The following is a 23,612-nucleotide window of genomic DNA, read 5'->3' as shown; positions in this document are numbered from 1 at the left end:
AAATCCTACTATCACAGTACTGGTGGAATGCGCCAATAATTGGCCAACTGACTCCTTTTCTCTTTAGGTTGGAGTCACGAGTTCAGGATTCTGCCCTAAGTTATGTCGATTATTGCCTGTTGGCGCTGCTACAACTGTGTTTAAAGGGTTCCACGAAAAGCTTAGCTCAGGCCTGTGGTTATTATATACCTCAAGGGTGTGTAAACTTATGAGCACAACTGTATGGTTGCACCGGAGGCGCGTCTCAGACAAAGGTGGTTCACCCAGAAACAGCATTATTAAGACACGAGGTCAGTGACCTCAATCGTGTACTGATGACAGTGCTAACTTAGCCTTAGCTCGATTTTCATGTACCACTGATGGTTGTTCGGTGTGGATTTAATTCATAAATGTAGGAAAATTGTGTGAGAAGACATGCGTTGAAATGTTTTTGCCAGAAAAACAATCCACTACTCATTCAAATAATGTCAAACAAACAAAAAAAAAGAGTAAAGAGACCAGATGTTAATGTTTGAATTTGCTGGAAAAGCTCATTTGTTTGTTGCAGGATAATACAATAAGTACAGCACTGATTTACGTGAAACTTTGTTGGGAGGTGGCAAAGCTACTGAGCGAGAAAACAGAATTCAAATAGTTGAGTTCATTATTTATTTTTTTGCCATTCTGACATTCTACTCATACTTCAACGTTCAAGTGTGATCTATCCTTCCATCCCTGCTTTGCGAGGACGCTCTGTGTCCGTGTCGGGACAGGCCACTTTCATTTGCAATAATCTGTTGATTTAAAGTCTCAGAAGTCCTGTCCAAGTAGAGAGGACAGAAAAAACATTCCACACCATTCTGTTGACTTTTCTTGTTCTTCCCATTCCTCAATCCTCTTGCCCTTCCTTTGCCACCATCAGAAATATATTGATTACACAGATAAATATGAGACTGTAAGGACATGTGAAGGTGATAACTTGTTTTGCCATCTATGTTAAAGCTTTCCAAACGTTTAAACTCAGTTTAAACTTTTGTGCCCAGCATGTCCGATTGCTCGATTATTTGATGGGAGGGAGAAGCAGAAATGGAATCCGTGCATGAGATTATCGCGCGCAAAGGGCGTTGATGCCGGTAAACTGCAAGATCTCCCCTTGCGGATGACGCAGAGGCATCTTTGCTGGGCAAATTTTAGGACCTCCAGGGTATTAGACTTGATGCTATGGTATCATGCAAAAAAAAAAAAATAGATGCGCTTCTTCACAGTTGAAGTATACATTAGGCTATGTTCTATGCAGGCCCGCTAGTTGAAACAAGGCAATGTGATTAATGTGAAATAAGAGTTAATCAACAAAATCCACCCATTTTTAGCCATCTCAGGGGACGGGCATTTTGTCATTTCTGTCGAGTGAAAATGACATCACACAACCTTCAGAGCTCAGATAACGACCAATCATAGCTCAGTTTCAGAAAACAGGTGAGCCGTGATTGGTCGTTGTGAGCAGTTGTGATATCATTTTCAGACAGAAGACAAAATGGCCGCCCCCAAAGATGGCTAAAAACAAGTGCATTTTGCTGCTTAACTTATATTCCACAAACGCAATATTTAACAGAATGCCCTGTTTCAACTAGCGGGCTTGCATAGAACATATTCTTGAGAAAAAATATTTTTGGGTTGACTTCTCTAACCATAAGGGCAATGGAAATGTATTAAATTTCCACTGCATCTTCAAGTCAAGAGTGCCATCTGCAGGGGTCAAAAATGATCACCTGCAGGGGTCAAAAATGATCACAGGTGCATCACGAAGCTTCATTTGTCCATCACCACAGTTGAGGCTACAAACTTCATGGAACTTAATACAGTTCTATGTATTGTTATGTACTGTTCTGGGTTTATATTGCCATATGGTTTTCCTTACTGCTAATGAGCGTTTGCTTAATGCCGCAGCACATCATTTTGAAAGGTATTTGTCCTTCACTGTGCTATTAACAACAACCTCTGAGTCTTCAATTTGTTCAAAGGAGGCGGCAATGTCACTTGATTTGTCCTCACTGATAATTGGGAAGGAGGAAAGTTAAACATTTGACTGCCTAAGTAGTAAGGTGACCTGACAATGAAAGAAGAGGAGAAATTAATACTTGTGGATGACCTCATCACATCCCTCCAGACATCCTGCAGCTGTAATCATGAGATGAACGTGATTGTGGGGAATCGATTGACGATGACTTGCATGCTGAATAATGGGTCAGATAGATTGCTTGGCCGTGTCCACGTACACCTTACATTTGTTCGACGTTAGATTTTTTATTATTATTTTTTTTTTTTCACAGCAGTATGTGATCAAAACATAAAACAGGCTAATTTCACCACGGCAAGAAATCTGAAATGTCAATGCAGTAATTCTTGATCTTTGGAGTATTTTGGCGAAAGCAGGCTACAGACATCAAAGCAGAGAACTGTTTTAAATTGTGGAAAGACGTCTCGTTTAAAGCTAGCCTCTGTCATGTTTTGTGACCTCTGGCGTTCAGGCCTACGGGCTTTTGATGTAATGACAATAGTGAAAATGAGCCGAGGGCAGATTACGCTCACACTGGCATTCCTCTACAAACCTGTTTGACATACACACACACACACACGTGCGTGCGTGCGCGCACGCACTAATCCTGCACATACACAGCAAGCAAACGCAAGTCAAACACTGCAGGGAGAACGATTAACTCTGAGAATAATGGTACATATTATACACCTGTTCATGAAGCATTAGACAATTCATTAATAGCAAGTCTACAATTGGAATGATTTAAATTTTTGAGTGATGGTGAATGTTTGAGCCACAAAGCACGGTGAGGAAAGAAAATCTTGCATCCGTTTAGAATGAAGATCAGAGGCTACGTTTCCGTTTTATAACGTGATCGTTGTAAAAATGCTTGATGTACACACACCATTCGGAATATTCCGACCCGATCGAGCCCATTCCGATCGAGATTTTTATTCCGAACAAGATGGGTGGTTTATGTCGAATGTTAATCCGATCGGCGCGCATGAAAACACAATTTCAGAAAACACCATTTCGGAAGAAATCGTCTTTACCGTTGCGTGCCTGTGACGTCACTGTAATCGTTTCTGTTTTTCCCGGCAGCTAGTAGAAGCAGAGCCAGCAAAATATGGTCTGTATCACCATGAGGAAATGTTAACTCGACATAACAGCGCAAACGAGAAACATTTGCGAAATAACGGTAACGTTTAAAGTAGAAATGGACGGAGCGATGTTTTGTTGGCACGGAAGTGGCCACGGCTGCGTCTTCTTCTACTAGTCTTTCCGGTATATTTGATCAAAATAATTTGTTCCGATCAAAAGTGTGATGCATGAACGGATCAGTATTTTTAGTGTCCATAAAAACAGTGCATCCGATCATAATTTTAATCCGAACTCTGATCGGATTTAAGAATTTATGTCAACCAGTGTTTCAACACTGAAAAAGGTTTGTTGGATTTACATTACATAAAAAAAAAAAGAATATTACACAAAATATAATCATAGTGATGTGAACATGATTCAAATTCGTGCAACCAATGGCCATACTTTTTTTATTTTTTTTTTAATGTAAAACCAACACACGTTTTTCTCCTCGTAGTTCTCTGTCTGGTATTTCATTCATATTCAATTCATATTTTACTTTTTGCTCTTTTGGGGGGCATATTGTGTTCCTGTCATTGATTGTCTGTCAAGGTTGTGTTGTGTGTACATGTACAGACAAGTGCGCACGGGGAGGTGTCTTTTTGTGAGCTGCAGATGCATCACTTGGGCTTTTTTTGCGCCGATAGGCGACAACACTTTTGTGTCACTTCCTTAGCTACCTTGTCAGGACTTGTCAGAACAATTGCCGCCCTTGAATGCATCACTTCCACTTAGAGCGCTGCCATTCATACCTTATCAACCACCGGTATGATTTTACATCTCTGTGATGTACAAAAGTTTTCTTGTTTTGCTTTTACTTTCAAGTGTCTTCTATTTATATGACATTATGGCAGAGACAATAGATGTGCTGTACTTTTTTGTTGTTGTTGTTGTTACTTGGATTAAATAGTCCACCACGAAAGAAGAATGGCATGCCCGGTTTGTGACAATCATGGATGGGAGGTGAATCATCATAATGACCTTCAGTCAGCATTTCCAGACAGATTTTCCCTCAGTCACGCTGTCTGTGTGCCCGTGAAAATACTGCGAGCTTGTAATCCGCATTCATTGGCAAAGCGGAACAACCAACACACACACACACACACACACACACACACACACACACACACACACACATCCAGAGTTCCTCCTCGCATTTAAAAGCCACTGTTCACCCGCTTACCATACGAGCCTCGACTGTCTCGACAGCAAGTTTTAGGAGATAAAGTTGCAAAGTCAGAATTCATGTATAACAAAACATTTGAAAGCACGGTTTTTACGTTTTTAGTTCAGTAAGCAGTCAACGCTGCTTATCGGTAATTTCTCACAAGCCCAAAGGTTTCTCCCGTTTTCGGCCTACGTTGAGACAGCGATCACATATTGAAGCACGAAATGAAAGACTCAGGCATAATATATTCCAAGATAGCAATCGACCACAAATTTGGTCAGATTTTTTTCTCATGGGAAATAACTGCAGTAAAAATATATTTCAAGGTCAAAATGTCCTAATCATAAAACCTTTGTCTGTATTAGGCAGTGTTACGTAATCTTATGTAAATTGAACTGTCACAAAATATAAACATGCTAACCATAGCTAATTATAAAATGTAAAAACAGCCCTGAATTTTGTTGCCATCTCAAACTTTTCACTAAACCTAAACTTACGCAGAGTTAATCATGTGACGTCACGCATGTCACTGATTTAATAAAAAAAATTCCACAACTGAGGCACATTTTTGGTCGAAAATTTCAAATTGACTTCGGCATTTCACACTTCGGCATTTTCACACTATCGTATGTCTTGCGGAAGTGCACTTACATTACGTGACTTAAATCAGTCACTATTGACGATTATGAGGACAAATCGTCCATGTTTTGCTGGTTAGCAAATAGTAATGGCACATATAATCCCATTAATGTATGAAAACACATCTCTTAAAATAATCTATTTAAAAAGACAGTTGACATTAACAACCGCTATGTGCTGAGAGATTGCACGAAATGGCTCCTCTGTAGAAACTACCTGATGGACATGTTCAAAATTCAAGCATCCTTGGAAATAACATTCAGTTAACCTGACGCAACACCGTGGTCCATTCACAGAGGGATTTTACAGGTAATCCAGCATGTTAATCACAATTACTGTAGCTAGCCAAGATCACTCATTACAAATGTGCTTTGGATCATTTTTTTGTACATGGTTTCCTCCATGACTATTTATGTCCAAGATGACCGTATTAATATGTTGGCTGATTTGAAGGGTGGCTGATAAGCTTTTGTACAAAAGCATCGCCATGCTGTCACTTCAAATCCAATCCTCAGCTCAGAGGCTGTGAAATTGATTCTCCTCAGCAAAAATCCTTCCACACTTCATAATTTTAAACGTGGGTGGCAGATGGACAGTTTGACATGGCTTGTGATCAGAAGCGTGGCCAGACTAGGTGTTATTTAGACGGCAACATGGAGACATTTAAAGCAATCGCAAGAATGAAGTGCTGTGTCAGTCATCTTTGGGTTGGATTGACAAATCCGCAACCAAATGCTGTCATTCGACCAAATGGGTTTACATTACTTTTTTTTTTTCACTCCGTGTTTTTATTTTGAGCAGTTAAAAAACAGTAATGATCAATAACAACTGATATTTTTAGCATCATTTGTGAAATAATGTGAGAAGTGAGGAATTCCGGGTTATTTAGAGACCAAATGTTCACCAAGACACTCTACGGCTAGCATTATTAGCACTAATAATACACATTTTCTACTAACCTCATATTTTCATACACTTAGACTATAATTTTAACATTTAGGCTGCTGGGAAATGAAAATAGAAACCTTAAAGCGAAAGTCAACCCAAAACGTATTTTTTACTGGAAAATTCTGTCTCTAATGTACTAACTTGAACTGTGTCGTGTTTATGTATGGCAGATGAAAGGGGCCTGTGATATTGGGCAGATGGTTATTTTAGTAGGGCTTGACGATTAATCGCAGTTTCATTGCAATTTCGATTTTGGCATCTCTCGATATTTAAAACGTCACAATTGAGAAAAAAACCCGATTAATGTGCAGAACTGGGCGGTTACAAGTTCCAGACGTTTGAAAGTACCCTGAATGCACCATGTTGCCTACTTAGCAAGCGTGTATACATGCATGTGATTCCGCCGTCCGTAAGCGTCATTTAAGATGTTTAAAGACACCCAGTTGGAGTCTACTGTAAAACTAAACACACAATAAAAATAATTTTACACACATTGTATATTTAAATACAAAGCATGCTTTGTTTTTAAAACATTGCTAGTGCTAATGCTAAAGTCAAATCTAATATCCCATTCATATGCTAGCAGGGAATTAGCATAGACTTTCGGAGGTTAATTTCTTCAAATAACGAAGATTCACACACACAGGGGTAAAATCCAATCAAATCCAGTGGTTACATGAAACAGTCCAGACAGAAATTTGCATGTATAATAATATGTAATTGTGGAATATTATTTGGCAGCATGGCAATGAGTAACGATGCTCAGAGGGAATTAGCCTCCTTTTTCAGGTTAGCACTTTGCCGTCGTAGCAGGAGCGCATTCGTGTGAATTAAGTGGTTTCGGCTGTCATTACGACAGATTCATACCACGTATTTCAAGTGACCCATTTATAATTTTATTACCTCTCATGTGGTGTGACCTAGTTCGGACAGGAGTTCAGAACAGAGAGGTTATTCCATCACAATAAAATGTATATTAACAAAATGGCCAATATTGTTCTAAAGACATATTTTTTGCACCATGAGTGGCATGGACTGTTTTCATTTGTGACTTAAAAATGTCAGTCAAAAGGAACTCGGCGCCATGATGTTTTCATCCGCCATTCCTCCAAAGATTACCCAATGCCAATGTTCACGTGCAAATCCATTCCCACCCGATGTGTCGGATTTATATCCGCCTAGATTAGCAGTATATCCATCTCCAATAAGGCAATTTCTGTTGAACTGAAAATCGATCGCTGATGAACAAGCACTTAACCACAGTTCTCGTGCTCCTGCCTTATTTTATAAGCCATGGAGAGCGTTTGCCTCTTTGACTGTCTTCAAGCCTCGCTCAAGGAATATGTGTTGTCGTTCGGCCGTCCAAGTCTGGCTTTTCCTCAGCAACCAGCAATGACGAAAGCAGAGGATGTGCAGGTTCAGGGATCAGGGTCGCTGCGATTGCACTTTGCTGCCAAGCGTCTGGAGGACAGTGGTGTTTGTGCACTTCCTCTTCCCAGCACAAGGGTGAAAGGATGTGTACAGTTTACAGTGGCCTTGGAAGACACCATCTCTTTATGTTTTACATGGAAAACTGTTTGGAAGGACTTTAGATCAACTTTTTCGTTTTTTATTTTTTATTGTTTATATTCCTGAATTGTATTTTGTCATTCCTGTAGTTTGATATTTTGCTATTTTGGCAACACAATTCATTTCTGGCGATAGCCTCAAGCACTCTTTTTGGGCATAATTGATTACTGGTACTGTTTGAAGTAATAAAAAAAAAAAAAGGGTGATATGGTGACAGGTCATTATTTCATCATTGAAATCTCCCTAAATTATCTGATGAACATCACCAACTGCTGTTTTAATCATTTGTTGATAAATTAGTTTGCTCCATTGTTGGTGATAATCTTCTCTTTTTTTCACTGTAAAAGACAAGGGAATTGCCAATATTTCTTTAACCCTCACACATTCCCCCATTACTTTCATACTCAAGTAATATTAATAAAAGTGGAGATGTGTAAGAATAGACCCCCAAAAAAAACAATACAATATTATTCAGGGAAACTAGTCTCTCAAAGCAGCGAGTCATGTTTGCACACCTTATTAATTGAATATGCAAGAATGCACAGTTCTAAAAGGTCAATCCAAGTCGAGCAAAAAAAAGACACGAAAAGCAAATCTTATTCTCATCTTTAGTCATTTAATTATCACACTATGAGCTTTATTTACTAAACAGATGTATTAACCAGGTGCGCCCAGGTTTGAAAACCGATTCAGTTGCTAGTTTGGTCATTGTTGACCAAAGTAAAAGCAAATGTGAAGAACTGGAGAAATCAGAGAACAATTACTGTTGAGAGGTTGAAATCAGATCCTATTAATGATTTTAAATCAAACAACAGCCGTAAACGATTGCTCGATTATTAAAATAGTTAATTGCGTAATCGATTAATTTTGACTCCTCTACTATGATGCCAATCGCTGCTTGCTACGCTTCGTTCCTTTAAATAAATCTAATCTTTCATTCCTTATGTGATCATCTCCATTCGCTATTTTCTTTTAATATGGCACACAACTCATGAGTGCAGAAATAAAGGATGCAGAGCAGGCAATCAACTGGATGATCCTATCATCACAAAAGAAAATGTCATTGAATGCCCTTTCTCATGGCTCCTCCTGCGCCATCTCTCACAAGACCCGCAGCAACTTTACCCCAATCTGACCTAGAAGTAGTCTTGACAAATTAGTAGAATTTGCTCATCACTTTACAAGACCCTTTCACCCTTTTAGTCGTTCGCTATTTGGCAAAAGTTGGTTCGGCATCAGCCAGGCTTTGTTAACCAATATCCCAGCTCAGTGAAGCCTGGACTAGAAAATGGCCCGACCAGCAGTTTTTATGCTCCACACGTAAAAGCCCCTGTGCCCTAACCTCAGCAGAAAGATATGCAATTGTATCCAGGCTTTGAGTGCGCTGCTCTATTTCTATCATTCATGACATCAATTCCTCAAGCTCGGGCCTTTCCTCGACAGCAAGCTGATGTCATCTTGTTAGACTATTTCGCAACAACATTCAACATTCTTCTAGCAGCATGAGGCAGCGGACTTATGTAAACGCTGACTTTGGGCAAACATGCCAATTGAGATGGGACCTTATAGCCATCCAAGAGTGACATGTTACTGCTTCATTTGAAAATATGAAGGGATTTTTTTTTTTTTTGTAAATTCAGTCTTTTTATTAAAACCAATATTTAAATTCCAATGTAAAATGTATGTTTATTTTAGAGCCACAAGCGGAAAGCTGACTAACTCAAATGTTAAAAGTTTTTCATTCTTGACACCCTGCTGTTCTCCCATCTGTTCCTACTGAGCCAATGTCACCACGCCCGGGATATAGAATTCATCCTCCCCCCCCCCCCCCACTGTGCAAATATACGCTCTTAAATGAGCAAGCACACATACACTGAATGCAAATATACATTTTTGGTCCCGGAGCAATAGAAATGTGTGCAATAAAGCCATGATGACTGACAGCCTTACAGTGGCGTATCACAGATAAACCTGGTTAGTTTTTTTTTTCATACCTTTTAAGATTTCATTTATCTCTAAAAAATATTGACGTTTAAACTGCAAGAAATTGTTCTCTTTAATAACACTAGCTAGGGCTGTGCAATTAATCAAAATTACGATTATTATACCCCACGATTACAAAATTGCCATAATCGTAAAAAACGATTACTAATATGCATATATACCCAATGCACTATGTTTGTTTACACAAGGAAGTCATACATGCATTTATAGATTTGCACCTTATTTTATAACTAATTTTGTTTGGTTCAAAAGGAGCTTACATAGTTTTTCAAAAAAATGTACTTGTCTTTATATTTATTACGTTTGAACATTTTCTTGTTTTGTACCAAAAACAAACAAAAAAAAATCAATCATCGTGATTTCAATTATTACCCAAATAATCGTGCTGAATATTTTTTTCATAATCGAGCAGCCCTAACACTAGCTGCTATTCACAAATGATTTTTGATTAGCTTTAAGTTTTAGAAATAACTCATTCTGTCCTTGGGCGACCAACAGTGCCTGTTTTATTTTCGTAGATCATTCTTGTGTAAAGAGCGTAGCATGAGGGTTTAAAATGATCAATACAGCCCCCTTGTTTCTACTTATACATGCTGATATGACTTTGTGTGTTGCATGTATCCCCCCCCAAAAAATGTAATAGTCTGGGCTAGACACAGCTTATCACTAAGATGAAAAAGCACGATTACCTTGGAAAGCACATGATTGCTTGTTTTGACGCACTCGATGCATCAGTGCCTTTTATTTATCGTTTATTGTTATGATATGAACCTGAACCATCTCCCGTAAGAGGAAGACTCAAGAACCAATGGATGTTTCCTGGTTTATGCTCAAGAGCTATTTAACAAAGATCCACATCGATAATTTAACAGAGGGGTGATGCTAAGCACTGGCTTTTATAGCAAGGGCTCGGCGACATATATAACAGTCAACAGAGGGAACATCCTCAAGGACGAGCTTTAGTCAACGTATACACACGAGGACAAATTGCTGGTACTCCTCTGTTAATGAAAGAAAAAAACTGTAATAATGAAACGTGTGATGGATTTAGTCAGCTCGAGTAGGAAAACCGACAGGTTAACCGCTTTTGCTAAGGGAGAAAAGAAAAGGTTACAATAAATTAGTGTCAGTCCCTGAAGCTTGGAGGGTAAAGTTAGTGTTACACAGGTACTGAATTTTTTTTAAAATTTATTTTCTTAATTAAATTCTGGACAGCTCAATGGGTTTTCACTCTGCTTTGTGAATTGCGCGAGAATCTTGGTAGGCGACGTGAGAAAATTCACAGTCACATATTTAACATAATGAATGGATGGATGAATGCATGTAGAAATGTCTCCATTTAATGGCATACTTTTTTGCTGCTGCAGTCGAGCCATACTCGTTTTTCAAATCTCCAAATAGCCAGCAGATACTGTTTGGAAAAGGCTAGGCAAAAACTACCCGAAAGATGATTGGATGAAATTAGGGCTGTGTAATTAATCGAAATTCAATACAATTACGATTATTACACTCCGTGATTATAAAATTCGCATAATCGTAAAAAAAAAAAAAAAAAAAAGATTATTAATATTCATTTTTATTTATATTTGTTTCCACAAAGGAAATCATACTTGAATTTATACATTCGCACTTTTTAAAAAAATGTTATAATTAAGATTATCCATTTTCTTTGGTCCAAATGAACTTAACTTATATTTGTCTTTATACATTTTTTCACATTTAAACATGTTCTTGTTTTGTACCAAAAAATAGATGATCGTTTGAATAATCGTATTTTCAATTATTACCAGAATAATCATGATTTAATATTTTTTTTCATCTTTGAGCATCCCTATATGAAGTTTCTGTCAGTCAAGAAGAACAAGTAGAGAAAATGTAAATGGATCAAATAATAATGAATCATCAATGAGCTATATGCAATTAGCTCTTAACCCCCACAATTTGGTCAATCGCAGTTTTTCCGAACCAAAGAGCCAATGAATGATTGTGCCATCTCTTCACGTTATTAAATACTTCATGTTAATAAAAGTAGGTCAGAAGTGAAGTTGCAGTGACCGTTCAATGAAGTAATCTAATCTGGGTCACTCCACGTCCATTTTTGCATGAAATAATAAGTGCCCGTGTGCTCAAGGGACCGTGCGGGCCATAAATAAATGTATGGACAAGTCAACACAAAAACACATTCCTGCCCATGGTTATAACTAGTGCTAGTTCATCTGATCCTTCAGTTTGTATCAAAATGAGGGTCTTATACAACTTTAAAATTACACTGTTCAAAGATATTTCAAATGCCACAATGTCCAGTTGTCAAAACAGCTTGTCTTGTAGATAAAGTAGATGCAGGTAATTTACAATAATAAAGTCTGCTCGCTGCAGATGATGCAATCACTTTGAAAGGTTTCCTTCTCACAAAAATGTGATCACAACCGTTCCTAAATATTGTTATATAATTTTGAGGCCAAATTAGCCACTCATCTGGGTCACATGTAGTGAAGGAGAGTTCTTAAACTGAAAACTGTTCTTCCTTCTAGCTTTCTTAAACTACAGATACCCTGAAGTATTGTTTTTGCAAGTTGAGGAAGAGCATATCCAGAGCCCCAATGACCTCGATTTCTGTTTTATTTTGGAAAGGCGGATACTTTTTTTTTTTTATCAGTGTTTATTCCCACTGACACTAATATTTTTACTTTACCTTCCATGACCCTGCACTAGATAAGCGCTATGATGTTCTTCCTGCAGTCTGATATTTTTACCTGTGTGACCCACTCACAAACGGCTTATATCTACAGCAGTGAAGTCATACACCCGCTCTTTCGACGGCTTTTTGAACTCGTGAACCAGCGGTAACGCAGAGAGCCGACTGACCGTAATTTACCTCGCGATGATGAGGATTTTAAGAGAGGCAGACTTTAGCGAGCAACACCTCCTTCCCTTGATCTTCTCTCTCTGGCCATCTCGACGTTCCCACTCTCTCGAACTTTTTGACTATGTCAGCTCTATCCTCCTGTATTACATCTAATTATCAGCGTTAGTGTGTGTCTCGGGGGAGCTCCTCAATATCTCTTCATCAAAGCTGCCAATTGGCTCTGCTTGTTTATCTCTGCCTGCTATTTCCTCATCCGTAACCTTGATGAGCTGCCACCTCTAATCATTGATATAAGATATTGTTTTCCCCCCCCCCCCTTTCTTTGTTGTGTGGTTTGTTTACAATATATACTATATACTGTACATCTGCCATTCTCCATCTCACACTTCGCCAACAGGAAGGTCGGTTTTCCTTCCTGTTGTTCTTATTTGATTTTTTTTTTTTTTTTTTGGGCTTCCTCGCCCATAGACATACACTCACTCAACAGCCGTAGGGGACTGTGGGACTCCTTCAGGTGCTTTCTTGGATGTGTTTCTCACCATGATATCTAACAGTCCCAGAGGCCATGAAAGATCTACCGCTTTGAAGAAATAACAGATTTGCCCCGAGACTCGAGGGAAGGAAAAACTAACTCCATAAGTGTGCAATTCTTTTTCCAAAAGAACTAGTAGAGAGTAGCTGAGCAGATTCAAACTGGGAACTAGTTCCTTCGTCGGCTATTGGGAACATTAACAATCAATAACCCAATGGTTATTTTGGCTCATCGGCTCAACGACCAATCATGGATCAACTTCAGAAAACAGGTGAGCTGTGATTGGTCGTTACCTGAGCCCTAGGCTGTTGTGATGTCATTTTTAGTTGACAGAAGTTACAAAATGGCCGCCCCAAGAGATGGCTAAAAACGAGTGGATTAATAACTCTTATTCCACAAACGCAATATTTATCAGAATGCCATGTTTCCACAAGTGGGCTCGCATAGAACATATTCTTGAAAAAATATGTTTGGGTTGACTTTCACTTTAAATAGTAACTAAACCTTTCGAACAGTGTACTAATACACCTGTTTACCAAGTAGAACGCAAATCCCAGGCAATAAAATTGCTAACAAATGAATCGTGTAAATTGTACTAATAGACGCCAAACTAATTAAGACAAAATCAATAGCGCCTCCGCTGGTCGCAGGCAGGTAGTGCGCTCCATTTTGTCGCTACATAATCAACCATCAATTTCCGCAACACAATTCTTAACAATCAAAATATTGATTTCTTTGCCCATCTCTAATTCAAAGTCAATAACACTCCGGCGTCACCAACCATGTTGTTTTTACATTTTCCGTGAGTAACTTATTTCAGCTGTGAGAACAGTGACCATGTGAAAATGAGGGATGAGTTTGGCATTTCTGCAAGTGCTGGATGTAATAATGGAACAAAATTAGGGTCGGGTTAGCTCTTTCCTTGTTTATAAAGGTTATATGCAAAATATGCAATGTCAGTGTGTTGGTGCATGCAATGGTAACTGCGTTTTGTTTCTTAACCTTTTAGTAGTTACTAAGTAGAATAATAGTCTCTTTTTTTTTTTTTTTTTCTTAAACAAAATGTTGCCGTGTAAGGTTTTTATTTTTTATTTTTTGCAAAGATGTAACAAACCTTGCAGGAATGACATTTACAGGAAAATAACTATGCCACCAAGAATATTTTCAGGATAATTATTCAGGCTTTCAATCATGTCATAATAAATCATGCAAAACGTTTTGTGATAGATAAAATGCGATGTGATATGATGATGTAGGAAAAGAATCATAAACCTCAGGCGGTATTACTTTGAAAAGAAAAATGTATATTGTCTCTTGGGATGTTTTAAAACTTGCCTTTTGAGGGAAACTCAAATATTGTCACATTCGGCAACATTTGCTGGAGAACAAACACGTCTTTCCTGTGCAAATTTGCTCGCGGTAGCCGAAGACTGTCATGATGGGGAAAAAGCTGGAGGGGGAGGTGTTCAAAGTGCAAAGGGCAAACAACAAGTTGGCCAAAACCAGCTGTTACAAACTAGCATCTTTATCCCGATATCATTGGACGGTGATTATTTTTCGGTGGCGATGTACACATGACCACAGACGAATCGTTTCATGATCTATGACAAAAAAAAGAAAATAGCCACATTTAATTCTCCTGAGCCAGTGAACACAGTCAGCCTAGCCAACACATAGTTGTGGTCTTTCAACTTTTCCACCTGTTTTTGTCTGTATCACAGGTGCCAGGATGGATGAGGCGGAGAAGTACCAACAGCGACTGGAGGCCATCGCTGTGAGTCCACAGAGAAGAGCTGTTTTGTTGCTCATACATAATTCAAAAGGAGTTGCAAAACAATACCAGGCAGCGCTGAGCATTGCGGGCTGAAGTGTTGTTGATATTTGGATCAACAGTGACCTTGATGGAAACACAGTGGAACTTCCAAAGTCCAATACAATGCCGATTAAGTTCCCATTTCTACTAATAAAAAGCATTTTTAAAGTCAAAGAAGTAATTCATTTGTTACCAGATTGTAACCATCCTAAAGCCTTCATTAACGACGCAGACGATATTTTAAGTAACATTTAACATTATTTAACTACTATGCTGGTAAAAGGCGAGCCCAAAAAAATGACATGATTTGAATTACTAAAAGCTGAGAAACTAATTGGCCAAGGCAAATGAAATTAACCCATTAAACAGGAAATCAACCCAAACATGTTTGTTTTTTTTCAAGAATATGTTCCCAGCAGGCCCACTAGTGGAAACACAGCATTCTGTTTAATATTGAGTTTGTGGAATATGAGTTAAGCAGCAAAATCCACCCGTTTTTAGCCATCTCAGGGGGCGGCTGACCTGTTTTCTGAAGCTGAGCCGTGATTGGTCGTTACCTGAGCATTGAGTGTGTGTGATGTCATTTTCGGTCGACAGAAGTGACAAAATGGCCGCCCCCTGAAATGGCTAAAAACGGGTGGATTTACTCTCATTCCACAAACGCAATATTTTCAGAATGCCTTGTTTCAACAAGTGGACTTGCATAGAACATATTCTTGAAAAAAATATTTGGGTTGACTTCTACTTTAAGTGACATTTAACATTATTAACTACCATACTAGTAAAAGGCGATCCCCAAAAATGACATGATTTGGATTACTAATAGCTGATCAACTAAGTGTCCAAGGCAAATGAAATTAAATAGGCTTCATGTTGAAAAACAAGATTTGTCATTATTCGACCGTCACATTCAAACGGATAAATATTTTATAATCGATTTGCAAGGCTTCACAAATAATTATGTCCACCACCTTTCACTGGCTCTTTTATATTAACCCATTAAGGACGGGAGCGCATAACCGCGTTTCTACCTTTCAAACCGGGAGAGCGGATACGTCACTGTCCTTTTTTAATCCAATTCTCCGTCTCTTAGCCAACTTAATGCATCAGAATATACACGTGACGGTGTCGCGAGACCGCGGATGATGTCGTGGAATTTTTTTCGAGCCGTAGGTAGGCTAATGGCGGACGCCGTCGATCGCCGGGAGCTCTGATTAAGTAACGGCTGTGATATATAGACGACGCGCACGACCAGCGGAACCAGTCGAACGTGATATGATATGGTTTGTAGACAATTACGATATTGACGTCTTTGTAACAGAATAGAGGATGGTAATTACCACTCAATTTTTTTTTTAAATTTTATTAAAATCGTGCTTCTCTTGCACTGACACGTTATTTTTACATCTTCAATTGAAACAGTAAATAATAATAAATTCTGCCTGTGTGAAAGCCACGTCTCAGCCCTTTAATTCTTTTGGAATTATGTTTCCGTCTGCTACAGGGGCTGAGATATTAATCATTTTGTCAGTGTTGAATTTCTTGGAGAACTTCAGATTTTCAAGGGTAATTCCAAAGGCGAAGCAGAATAATGCTGCCTGTTGTGAGTGGTTGTGCTCAACCTGTGCTTCTAGTTCTGAATGAATCAAAAGCACCTCTGCTGGTTCGCAGCCAACTTTTGCAGTCCATTGTGCCTCAATTGCATGATTGTATAAAAGACACGATTAGTCACTTTCATGCAATGTGAGGGGGGAAAAAAAATGAATCGACGAATCACTCAATCCGGCTGGTCAATTGTCGCTTCAATTTAATTTCTGGAACTACGTGCCGTCTCCAGGAGAAGCGGCGTCTGCAGGAGGAGCAGGAGCGAGCCAAGAGGGAGATGGAGGATGAAAAACTCAGACTGCAGCAGCTCAAGGTCTGACACCTTAGCAGGATCTTTTTAGACGTCTTATTTCACATCTCGCGCCTCTTTCTCTCTCTCTCTCTCTCTCTCTCTCTCTCTCACTCACACTTTTCTCAATAGACTCCTTCTGGCTTGAGAGCAGATAGCCTTCCTGGTCTGTTTCCTTTCCACACACTGTGAACTCGTCATCTCTCATGGCAGTTTCCACTCAGTGCAAGTCACGGAGCACCTCCATTGTTTTCACATCATTTCCACGTTGCCGTTCCCACTTCCTACCCCACCGCGTTACGCTGCCTTGGGCGCATTCCTCAAATCGTGCACTTTTTTTTTTTTTTTTGTGTGTGTGCGCGGTCCGTGCTATCGTGCATGCAGGTATAGGGCGTCGGTTCCCGTTATTTATGAGAGTCCGCAAGCTTGTTGACATTCTTTATTGTTGCCATAAAACTAAGTTGAAGGATGCTTTAATTTTTAATGAGCTAATTCCTCCTAGCTTTGCGACAGCTCACGGCATTAGCGTTAACAGCAGCGCTGCAGTCACAATTTATCGAGGAGTTGTTGTATTTTGCCTTGCGCTAAATCCGTCACTGTTAATGTCAGCTGATCGCCATTTAAAAAAAAAAAAAAGGGGAAAGTGTATCGGTGTGAGGGCCAATTCTGGAATGTTTGGAGGTTAGTCTGCATGCATTGCTGATGGGGGCAGGCAAGGTAACAGAGAGGAGCTTGTTCTCTGCGGCAAGAGAAGACAGAGAAGGTTTTGTGCCCATTATAGTTAAAGGGAGGTAGCCAATAACAGTGGGCAGACTTTTTGGAAACATGAGGATGCTGGCTGCTGTGGAGATTTTGAGATTTCAGATGCAAGTGGGAAAAGTGCTGTGCACTATGCTTGTGGAAACATGGTTAGAGGGGATTTATTTTGAGGTATACCGACGCATCTCAAAGTATAATGTCGTTGAAAACTGAATTTATTAGTTTAATTCAAAAAGGAATTTGAATGTGGAATGAGAAACAATCAAAAGTATTTGGACGAATGAAATTGTGGAAATTGTGGGAAAAAAAACAAGTCAGCCGTGATTGGTTGTTACCCGATCCCTGAGCAACTGTGATGTCATTTTCAGTCGACAGAAGTGACAAAATGGCCGCCACCAGAGGTGGCTAAAAACAGGTAGATTAACTTTAATTCCGCAAACGCAATATTTCTCAAAATGCCTTATTTCAACTAGTGGGCTTGCATTGAACATATTCTTGAAAAAAATATGTTTGCGTTGACTTCCCTTTTAAAGACTCAAAATCAGCCGTTTGGTGAATTACATTGAGCATGCAAAATTCATCGGTTTGCATATATTGCTCCCACTGTGCGCAAAGTGAACTGCGCGGCAATTTAAAACATTTAGCGGACGCAATCCTGGTTGCTCCTGGTTAGTAGATAAGCGTCCCCCAATTTGTGCAATCGAGTCAGTTTTTGCACATCAGGCTCCAAGTGTATGTTTTGCTTTTTATTTCACTTTTTTTTTTTTTTTTTTTCAGATCATTGGGGACGATTTATTTTTAGAGTCCTCTATTTGTTGCAACTTCTGCTGAAAAAAATCATTTACTTAAAATGAGCGCAGTGTTATTTCATTTCATTATTTGGAGCCACCGGTTGGGCTCATTTTAACCTGGATGATTTTCGTCGTTAGAGTGAGAAGCAGCGGTGGTTTGCCAACATGGACGAAGAACAAAGTGAGCCGGCAGACCGCTTTATTCTGTGTAAAAACTACACAGCAATCACGTTCATTTAATGTTACATTATCTCTTTCTTTTGAAGTGCTCCAATAACATTTGCTCAATGGGGGGGGGAAATGGCTGATATAAGTGGATTGCAATGAACATAACACAATGTTTGTCTTGAGAGATGAATCCTCATTTGAAGGCACGTTCTTTGGGAGTATCTCATCATTTTCCAAGGAGTCAGGAAGTGCCAAAGCAATACCGCCGTAGAACAGAAGTCCTTTTTTCTTTTCAGCAGGAGGCATGCAGAGTTAGACAGTGATCTTTATGAAAAAGATGATAGGGAATCAGCAGGAGAGGAGCCGAACAGCACGTGAGGAAACAATAATGAAGATGAATGTGGCATGGATAATTATAACTACGAGAGAACAAAGTGCCGACTTACACTAAGGCTAATAAAGCGGTACCTCCAAGTTCAATCATGATCTGTTCCGCGACGCTGCTGGAGTTTGATTGGGTTGATTTTTAAAAACCAAATTGGCAATGTTAGCAGTCATTCCACGAAGAGGGCAAACTGTCACCATTGTAAAACTTTTGTCAACTTTCCGGGCAATGTTTTAAGTGAAATTGTACCATTGTTAGTCGTCATATGAATATTTATTGTTAGATTTATTCGCAGGTAGACAACAAAACAACATCATCGTTTTTATCGTATACCATACGTTTTGCGGGAAGTGGCTTGCAAATGCGGATGTCTTCCGGTGACGGCAGTGCCATGCTAAAGCATATTTTCGAAAGCCCGAAAAATATTGAGCGTGGAGACGAGCCGCCTATAACCTTCATATTGTGTAGAAATGATTATTTTTGAACAAAAAGTTTCTTTTGTTTCTGTTCACAAGTAATAATAACGATGCACGTCCAACATATTTATTTATGAACAAAGTTTTTTTTTTTTTTATGGCAATTTTGTCTATTTAAATTAACATAGTCATCTGTAAATAATACGTTGATTGGTTAGGGTGCACTCACTCTCTTCGCTTGAAATGCGGTCTACTCATGTTCTCACTGATATGCTGACATTACAGATGCAGTTGGCTGGAACACCAAAGCTTTTGGGACACGTTCTTCTCAGAAATTGTTCCGAATTGTAAGGTATTTAACTTTTCAAGTACTGTATACGCCTCTTCTCTGTTGTCCTCCAGAGGAAGTCTTTAAGAGATCAATGGCTGATGGAGGGAGCTCCTTTGTCCCCATCCACACTGGATTCCCAAAACCCGCCCTCCCCTCCGTGGGTCTCTCAGGAGGTGGGAAAGCACAGGTACGAGCTCAGTCGCACTATAGAAGACATGCTCTGCTTTTCGGAAGTCGACCCAAACATATTATTTTCAAGAATATGTTCTATGCAGGCCCTCTAGTTGAAACACGGCGTTCTGATTAATATGAGCAGCAAAATCCACCCCTTTTTAGCCATCTCAGGGGGCGGCCATTTTGTCACTTCTGTTGACTGAAATTGACATCATAGTTGCTCAGGGCTCAGATAACGACCAATCACGGATCACCTGTTTTTCCCCTAAGCTGAGCTATGATTGTCATTTTCAGTCGACAGCGGTGACAAAATGGCCGCCCCCTGAGATGGCTAAAAAGGGGTGGATTTTGCTGCTTAACTCATATTCCACAAACACAATATTAATCAGAATGTCTTGTTTCAACTAGTGGACCTGCATAGAACATATTCTTAAAAAAAATATGTTTGGGTTGACTTCCCTTTGAACCAAAATAACCCATGGGTTATTGTTAATGTTCCCAATAGTGGATGAAGGAACTAGTTCCTAATTTGAATCTGCTTGCTTACTCTCCGCTAGTTCTTTTGGAATAAGCATTGCACACTTATGGAGTAAAAAAATGTTTGGGTTGACTTCCACTTTAACACCTCATGCATAACATATGTTGCCCTGCTCCCTTTTTTCCATGTTTCTTTCACTTTGTAAGTTCTGTTGTGTATTTTTCATGCTTTGGCAAGAGCTGCCGCTTTGCTGCTGAACATTTTTTATTGGTCGTCTGCGCAGGACACTGTTGTCAAAACATCACTCTCAGGATTGAAACGTGATTATTACTGTAAAGTCTTCTTAAATGTGCCCTCAAGGGACTGTAAACACTGCTTTAGCAAAGACCTGTCTGTTGAGGAGTGTAATGGTAATGATAGCAGGAATCAACATAGATTGTTTAGGCATGTACGTTTCTATGCCAGTCAAAAGAGCAGGAACAGTATTTTTTTTTTTTTTGCTTCATGGCCCCACCTACTGCTGTGAAGTGTAATTGATCAAACATGTTAGTCATCTTTTTGGAAAGTGTCCTCTTGCTGAAGAGGGCACAACAAAGTATCAAGAAGGGGTAAATTGTTTTAAAGATATTTACTAATTAACCGTACTGTATATTCATCATTTCCATAGTATTTTACATTGTGAAATATTTGAGGAAATGCTCGGGCAATTTTATTCTGCTATCTTCTAACGTATCATCTTTTTAGACTATTGTTGCTTTATAAAGGCATATTTCCACTGAGACGCACAACTATAATGCCCAACACGTGTGAGTATACAGTATATCGTAATATAAAGTCATTTAAAGTGAGGAAATCAACCCAAACATATTATTTTTCAAGAACATGTTCCCAGCAGGCCCACTAGTTGAAACACGGCGTTCTGATTAATATTGCGTTTGTGGAATATGAGTTAAGCAGCAAAATCCACCCGTTTTTAGCCATCTCAGCGGGCGGCCATTTTGTATTTTCTGTCGACTGAAAATGACATCACTGCTCAGGGCTCAGGTAACAACCAATCACGGCTCAGCTTCAGAAAACAGGTCAGCCGTGATTGGTCGCTACCTGAGCCCTGAGCAGTTGAAAAAGTTCATTCTTGAAAAAAATATGTTTGGGTTGACTTCCGCTTTAAGCAACGATGGTATATAGTAGCACGAACACTAGTCCTACCCGTTCGACCGGTATTGTAGACCAATGTTTCCCAACCTTTATTTACTGAAATAATGATCTCAAATCAATTGATTTACTCAGTGTGAAATGTGGTCCTGTTTAATGGAACACAAAGCTGACATACTGGCAGGAAATCATGTCAGTTTCTAAATACACGTTTACTGCACCTTCTGCCACGCAAGAGCATTTAATTGTTCTGCCTGTCACTATACATCACTGCCATAGATAGATGAACCAAGATATATTTAGAATTAATCAAAAATTATTTGCAGACAAATGAAGTGAAATTGAATCATTTCCTGTAGCGCCCTTGATGATCTCTCGCAGCACACTTGAATGCGACGGTAAACTGGTTGGGAGTCACTGTTGTAGATTAAAGTCTGTGATCCAGGGTTGCCATGGTAATGACAGAGATAATTTTCTTGCTTCTTACAAGCCAGCGTGCCATTAAGATGATTTGAAGATGTTATTGTCATGGTGAACTGACAGCGTTGCATTGTTTTAAACGGAGATGTGGTGTGTGTGTGTGTGTGTGTGTGTGTGTGTGTGTGGTCTCATTTTAGGTTGCTATCACGGAATGCGGGGTTTGCAAGGGAGGATGAGAAAGAACAGATCACACAGGACCAAACAGTGAGACACTCGCGCGCATACACAACACGCCTACATTGTGAACAAAAGCTGTTAGAATGTGTGTCAAACCAGCTTTCGCTATCATCTTCCATTAGGAAGCTTTTCTCACATTTGTGTCCATGGTGTTGTCACTTGAATAATACATTTCATGCCGATGCGCTCCTTTTGCAGTAATGCCTGCATTTTAAACCAGAGTTAGAGAATATCTCTCTGAATGTTGTGAACTCGCATTTCCATAATAATACAGATAACATTGTGGAGGGTTGTGTTCCCACCACCGATGTCATGTTGTCATTCGGACTGCAAACTATACTCGGTTTATTGTAAAATACTGTCTATGGAGCGCGCTGGTATATACGCTACATCCACTGAATTAAAGAAAAAAAAAGAAAAAGAAAAAGGCCTTAAATTTGTTGATATAAGCCGCATGCATGTATTTCACACACAAAAGCTAGAGCATGCTGTCCCACTGTGCACAGCTTTGCCTTAAGGTGGCAGTCATGTGACAGGTAGGGATGTCAGTAAACTTTAGTTGAAGGTAAACTGTTACTGTACGGAAAAAAGTATATGACTGTTCATGCTTTTACTTGTGTTATTGCCGTGTTTGTGTTAAGCTAACTAGTTTCAAACTACAGCAAGAACAATGCTAATTTCCTTTAGCCCTTGTATGTTGGTTCCTATTGTATGTTAGCAGTAAGCTAGCAAACTTATGTTATGCTAATGAAGCAGTAGCACTTTTTACCTCTTGGAAAATTAAAATAATGAACCCTAAACACGGATGTTAAGCTCCTGGAATCAAGAAAAAAAACATCTGTAAATCAGGCACATCAATCTTTAAACTGCAGGTGTTGATTCATTTACCTTACCTCATATAGTGTAAATTAGCGTTGCAGTTACAAAAAACAGTTGAATACTTCAACTCCAGCAAAGCCGCCACTGGATATGGTTCTAAAAAAACACACACACATTATTTTAAGGTTTGTGTTTCTTTAAATATATTGGCACATCTTGACCCTTTGAGAAAAAAATCTAACGAAACTTCTGTCTGTAATTTGTAACCGTAACATCAATTTGACGGTGTCAAATCCTGACAGACAATCTGTTCGTGGGCACGCTGAAAGTAATTGACAGAAATGTCTTAACACGTTTTTTTTGGTTTGTTTGTTTTTTGTTTCAGTTATATTAGGTTTAACATGCTCAAAAATGTTTATAGTCTTCAAAGCAGGCTGCTCTTTGTTCTCATGCGTACAAGCTTCTCTCTTGGATGACCTGTAAACTTTATGATGATGCTTTATGAAATCATATAAGTGAAACAACAAAGGACAAATTCCTCTGATTTTGTGGTTTGCAGTGTACATTAATCAGCTCCAGCACAGTGAACAAAAAGTGTTTCCCTTTTACTCAACAGGAAACAGTGGACATGGACGCAGGAGATATGGGTAAGCTGGAGCGATTTTTTTGTTGTTGTTGTTTTTTTTTTTTGTTGGAACTACAGTTTACAATGCAGATCAGAAAATAAGATGTATTCTTCAAGACGCGTTCGAATGGATTCATTTCAAACAACTTGACATGTTTTTAACAGCCACACAATGTTGACACATTCAGGCTAACAATTATCTGGCCACCCCTTCAAATGGGCGCAATTCAGATTTAAGTACATTGGGTGACTGTTATTGTAACAGTT

The 23,612-nt window shown here is 39.1% G+C and overlaps 1 protein-coding gene across 3 annotated transcripts in view; it reads left to right on the top strand.

Annotated features, from left to right (window-relative positions):
- The window catches only part of palm3 (paralemmin 3), a 32,617-nt gene that overhangs the window by 5,372 nt on the left and 3,633 nt on the right, over positions 1 to 23,612 (top strand). For 2 of the 3 annotated variants that reach the window (XM_086034415.1, XM_086034416.1), the window contains exons 2-6: positions 14,605 to 14,657; positions 16,534 to 16,614; positions 19,512 to 19,627; positions 21,862 to 21,928; positions 23,337 to 23,367. In XM_086034415.1, the coding sequence (XP_085890541.1) occupies positions 14,613 to 14,657; positions 16,534 to 16,614; positions 19,512 to 19,627; positions 21,862 to 21,928; positions 23,337 to 23,367 (340 nt within the window). In that variant the 5' untranslated portion in view covers positions 14,605 to 14,612. Of the gene's footprint in view, positions 1 to 14,604; positions 14,658 to 16,533; positions 16,615 to 19,394; positions 19,628 to 21,861; positions 21,929 to 23,336; positions 23,368 to 23,612 lie in introns of those variants that run through there. The other variant, XM_086034417.1, reaches the window with a different exon arrangement.

This window comes from Filicampus tigris, chromosome 6 (genome assembly GCF_054856515.1).
Source record: "Filicampus tigris isolate MCC_2025a chromosome 6, RoL_Ftig_1.0, whole genome shotgun sequence".
NCBI classification, from domain to species: Eukaryota; Metazoa; Chordata; class Actinopteri; order Syngnathiformes; family Syngnathidae; genus Filicampus; species Filicampus tigris.
The sequence above is the reverse complement of the archived record's forward strand: the minus strand, read 5'-3'. Positions and strand labels throughout refer to the sequence as shown.